The 5,690-nt window shown below is 45.6% G+C and overlaps 1 protein-coding gene across 1 annotated transcript; it reads right to left on the reverse strand.

Annotated features, from left to right (window-relative positions):
- Positions 1–836: 836 nt before the first annotated feature.
- LOC118476375 (uncharacterized) lies at positions 837–2,573 on the reverse strand. The gene has a single exon (XM_035965374.1). It carries the CDS (start codon positions 2,121–2,123, stop codon positions 915–917), a length of 1,209 nt encoding a protein of 402 aa, XP_035821267.1. The 5' UTR covers positions 2,124–2,573; the 3' UTR covers positions 837–914.
- Positions 2,574–5,690: the final 3,117 nt, after the last annotated feature.

A 5,690-nucleotide genomic window follows, 5' to 3' on the forward strand; every position in this document is an offset into this window, starting at 1 on the left:
TGTTTGCTAAAGCAAGGCTAAGCATCATAAAATTCTTTTCAAAAAGGGTATCAAGGAAGGGTAATCAATTTTCAAGGAAGGAAATGCATCAGCGGTTTAGCACACAACTCCTATCACCTAATGCATCAAACAAGGTGATAAAGATGTTAAAACACAAGGAGGTGGCAAATGCACCGGGGCTTGCCTGAATAACACTAGGTTAGTGTTGTTAGACGATGTCCACTTGACGATCATCTTTGTCCTAGCACTTGATCAGGTAGGTTCGTCCATCAGCATCACCATGCGGATTAGCCCGCGCTTGGGGTCGACTTGGTTCGTCTTCCGCATCACGCGATTATTTATCGTACCTCATGAGATGCACGATGCACATGTATGAGCATGAGTATAAAGAGTATAAGATAGATATCTACACCGAAGAGAATGAAACACTTATAACAAAACATTAATCAAATACTAGCTAGCAATGTACGACTAATTATAATAATTACGCTTTTCTAGCCTATTCGGATGTAGTGCATACATCGCAATACAATAAAATATACACATGCTCTACTTTCTTTTATGATTTATTTACAGATTCATATTACTACATATATTTTTACCTAGTCAGCATATTTTATACAATATACCATCACACCAATCACTAGATAAGAAAATCATCGATCATATCCTACTCCAACATTATCGATCACAAACATAGATGACACTAACTACTAGCGCAGGACATCGATTTCATCTTACGCGCACTGAACACAACTAGCATCGACTGTTTTATCGATAATTGCATAAAATACTAAAGTTAACCTACACATCACCGAAATACTACACTCTGCAAATTAGAACTAGTTCAAATATACTTGATAACTAAATACAACGAAGCACACCTCGCATCACTGGTATTTCTAACTTAAACTTCATACACAAACTACGCGTCTTATTTCACGATCATAAAATCTATAGTAAAAATAGTGATTTAGCTCACCGTTATCAACTTGATTCAGTGTTTGCGGGAACGATGACAGTCTTCGATTGAAGTCTTCGATCAAACAACTGACGAGTATGGAATGGAGCTTCACTTTCTTTTCCATCCACAACTCTTGGAATCTCTCTATATTAAGTAGAACTCCGCATAAACGACGATGATTCTGGTTCTGGCCTTTCACCGAGCACTTGGGCATCGACCAGGAGCTTGCTTCTCTATATTTTCTTGGGATTCTTTTGTCGACGCGAACACAAGTCGGAGACAGCACGTAGGGACTGGCGTCGAAGCGAGGCGACGGAACAACGACGACGGGGTGGGGCAGTGTTGAAGGAGTTTGGCGGGATGACGAATATGAGTTCGACGGAGACGGAACCGATTGTCGAATAGGAACTGCGCAGATCAACAACCAAAGCATGGCGCGATAGACGGGGATGTCGGGGATGTCGTGATGGCCGACGAACTCTGAAGGCCAAGCACACGGAACAACGACATCCACGAGCTGGGGGAAAAAGAACATATGGCTAGGCGTTAACGGCCGGATCCAAGCGCGAGGGAGAAGCTCGACCGGCGAGCTGGGCACACGACGACTTGAGGAAGCTGCGCACACGCACGAACTCAAGGAGATATGCGGATCGACACAGTGGAGCAGTGCGCGCAGCGAGCTGAGGAACGACGGCGAGGTCGCGGCCGATCCGGACGAGGAGCACGCGGCAGGGAGTTGGGAGAGAACCGCGGCGCGAGCAAGGAACCGGCCTCGGCGAGCAGAGAGCTTCGTGCGTGCAACAGAGGAGCTCGACACACGCAGCAGGGAGAAGTGACCGAAGTGGGGATTGGGCAGAGCGCCGGCCGAGGGTGAGAGAGTTGATAGGCCTCGGCACAGAGGCTGGGCGCCGTGAGAGCTTGGTGAATCGGCGAAGTTGAAGGAGCGAGCAGAGAGATGCCATGGCATGGAGCTCGGCCAGGGTGCGAACACAGACCGACCATGGGCACCGACCGGACGAGCAGAGAGAGACAGAGAAACCGCGCGGCATAGCGGGGAGCTGGGCGAGCAGTGAGGAAGACGCGCGCGAAGCTCCGATCTGTGGCCAGCGCAGAGCACCAGAGAGACGCGGCAAGGGAGGAGCAGAGGCCAAGGACGCATGGAGGGGCGAGCCAGGGAACAGGAGCGTCGCACAGAGGAAGCTTCAGTCGGAGCAGGAGAAGCCCGAGCGCCATGGGAGGAAAATTGGAGCTGGACGGCGCGCACAGAGGAGCTCAGTTGCGGCGCGCAGAGGAGCTCTGAGCTGGAGGGCGCGCCATGGGGGCAAGCAGCGGACACGGCACCAGGAGATGGCAGAGGGAGATGGGAGGAGATGGAGACATCGTGAGAGCCGAGCAGAGACTGAGCGCCATGGAAGATGAGCGCCGGCCGAGGAGGGAGAGAAGCAGGGAGGGCACGCGGCTGGAGAGAGGTGGAGGGAGGAGAGAGGAGCGCGCACGGGAGAAGAAGCGCGCGCGGGGAAGAAGAAATGCCAGAGAACGGCGACGCTGAAAAAATCAGGGAGGGAGAGCGGTGGAGATAAGCGCGGTACTGGAAAAAAATCTGGAGGAGAGTGGCTGGGCGGTGGGGATCAGGACGGCTGGGGATTTTTTTTGATTTTTCTTCTGTTGAGCTGAGCTGCGCCTAGGAGATGAACATCGCTGAAAAAAATCCGCGGACGGCTGAAAAAGATAAGACGTTGGGATATTTGTTTCCCTTCCATTTTTAAGCAAAGTCATAGATATTTTGATGTTATAAAATCAATGTCTAAAAAGATATAATCGATGTATCCGTACCGTTAATTCACCTTTTTGATCGAGGCGAGAAGCAACGAACCAAATTAAACGGATTTCGGCTTCGTTAATTTGCTCTGTGTGATTCGACTAAAATTAGCTGAAACCATATCTGCTAATGTATACGCGATTTTGTCGCCACAACAGCGTGCTGAAGAATAAATTGAATCATCTCCTCGCAGCACGATTTTTCTCGGACAGTGCGCGATTTAGATTGGTTTGCTCCGAACATTTCTATCGTCGAGTCCAAATTAATTTGTTCGGGACAAAATCATTCGAGTGGGTCGAGCTTCCGAATTTCGTATTCGCGCGAGCGATGAGTTTTAAATATTCACCGGACGTACCGATTTTCGGAACAACGATATTCCGAACATCACGAAAATTTAGGAAGAGCCCGGATAAATAAAAACGATGTCGAACTCGCGACCGACGAAACAGATGCGATATTAAAATCGCGATAGGCGAAGATGATTAAAATTTAGCATCTGTTTTATCCACTGATATTATGTTCTTAAATCCATACTCGTTGTCGAGCGGAATATAAACACCTGGGGTGTTACATAATGTATCAATGTAATATGAAATTTGTTAATATTCATACATGTTTTGTGAGATGCAAGTATAGATAAATCAATGATATACAATCATTGTCTACATTGTTCTGCATTCTTATTCATATAATAGATGATGAAGCTATGTCTTTCTTAACCTTCGTCTGATGAGTATTATACCCATGAGGAGATAATGCTTGTGAGGACGAATGTCCATTATAATCAACAATTATGTTGCCTTGTTCTTGATTCACATCATTTGAGAATAAGTGACCAACAATCACTATATCCAATTTGTAGAGCTACATCAGGTGTACAAACTTTATTAATTCACTTTACCCTAAATCCATATGGAATTGGTAGAAAAAGGGGCCTAAAGATGGAAAATTCAGTCTGAAAAATCAGACTGAGGCATTTCAGTCTTGCTGGTTTTGTAATCTGAAGCAGTTTTGTGATCTCCTTAATGGCTGATCCATATAGTTCTAGGCTATGAGTATTGAAACAAAGTGGAAGACCACGTGTTGGTATGTAAGTTTGATAAAGGATCCTACCCCTAAAGCCATATGAGACTAGCAGTAATAGTGGTCTAAATGTTCAGTGTTTTTAAGTCTGTATTCAGACTTAGTCCCATTTCAGCTCACTGAAATTGGTGTGATTGATCTAACTTTGGAGTTCTTTTGTGGATGATCCGTGAAGTATTGAGCCATACTCGTTATAGAAACGTTGTAGAGTATCTATTAGATTACATGTTTGATTAAGGGTGGTGGACTTGATACTACACAGAACATAGAGTAAATGATGCTTAAAGATAGGCTGTAGACTTCTAAAATTTTAGCTGGGGAAGAGTGCCCTGAATTGAAGTTGCTAAATTTGGCGCAACTTCAGAGAGTTCTTGCGGCAAATCCATGCAATTTAGGACTAGGAATTCTTCAAGGAAATGGTAGATCATATATAGTAGTACAAGGTTCCTTCAGTGGGTTTGGGTTGAGTCCACAGCAAAAAGTGAAGGTAAGGCTGTCCAATAGTAGATTTTCAGGTTCCAGGTCAGACTTAACCCAATGGCTAAGTGCTGAATTTCAGCAGGGGTTAGCCGTATTCAAGCATATGTATTAACTAATCCATAGAGATTCAAGTGGGAACTGTGTAGTAAAATGGGGACACTGTGTAGAGGAACAAATCTCTCTGAGTAATTCTGATTTGATGCCATAATAATGTAGCAGTAAAGGTGCCTCTAGAAAGGTGTTGTCAGCATGTGGGTTCTAAAAACCTAGTTTAGTGATAACAAACCAGATTTTGGGTCTTGCTGTGTTAAACCCATGCGGCTGTGACCCATGTTCTCTATAGAGAAGTTGTAGTTCATACGTTAGGGAACAATTTTGGTTAAGGAACATTAGCTTGTTACCATATGAAATAATGAAATAAAGAGGCATAAACACGAGTCGTTTAGGTGGATGCTGGAGTGCGAATTCAGTTTTGACAGATCCAAACTCTGGAAAAGATTTTCCCCTCCCTGCTGTATTCCACCGTGCTATACAAGTTCGGATGAGGTTGGACGTGGCTAGAAGTGAGTTAGAGAGGGCCTAGGAGTTTCTAATGCTGAGCCGGAAAGGGGGGCTTCACCTTGTAAATATTTGAAGCCTGGTACAGTCAAAAGAAATTGGTAGAAGCTAGTGACTCAGCTGGGGTACGCTCCTCTGTCAAAACACTAGCAAGCGCTGGCCTTTGCCTCACTGTAGTTGGAGCTTGCATGGACATGGGGTCGAAGCCGCGTGCCCAGTCCATGCCAACCTTAGCCAAACCTTGTCGTCGCTCAGATAAGGACAGGTCTTGCCGAGTGTCCGTTTTTTACTATAACTGTGGCCACCCGGGCAGTACACCATCTCTCGTTGCTTGTGCTCTTTATCTAGAACTGCTGCTCAAGGTCTTACTGTCACTACGTTCTCGTCCGTACTCATCTGGTCACGTGAAGTCTTTCAGGCTGAAATCACCTTGGCAACTCCTTGCTGTTCTGTCCGGTGAGCATGTCACCGTTGTTTCATCCTGTCGTGGCCAGTCGAGCTTGATTTTATTTCTTAGTTTTGATCACATGTTTTGTACTCTTTTGATAGTGGTGAAGCCGAACCGTTGTAGGTTGTTTAGAACGAAGTCGAACCGTCGAAGAACGTTGTTGTGAACCACCAAATCATTGACTAACCTAATTATGCCCTCTCCGTGCTCACTCATGTGAGCACCATGGTCTACGTTAGTCATTGATATTCTCTATGCGTTTCGTTTGAACTCTACCAAGTTGTTATCGTAGGAGCGAGCTTGCCAAATCAAGCTCTGAGTCGCGCCCATGGCCAGGA

Source organism: Zea mays, chromosome 2 (genome assembly GCF_902167145.1).
Source record: "Zea mays cultivar B73 chromosome 2, Zm-B73-REFERENCE-NAM-5.0, whole genome shotgun sequence".
Lineage (NCBI taxonomy): Eukaryota > Viridiplantae > Streptophyta > Magnoliopsida > Poales > Poaceae > Zea > Zea mays.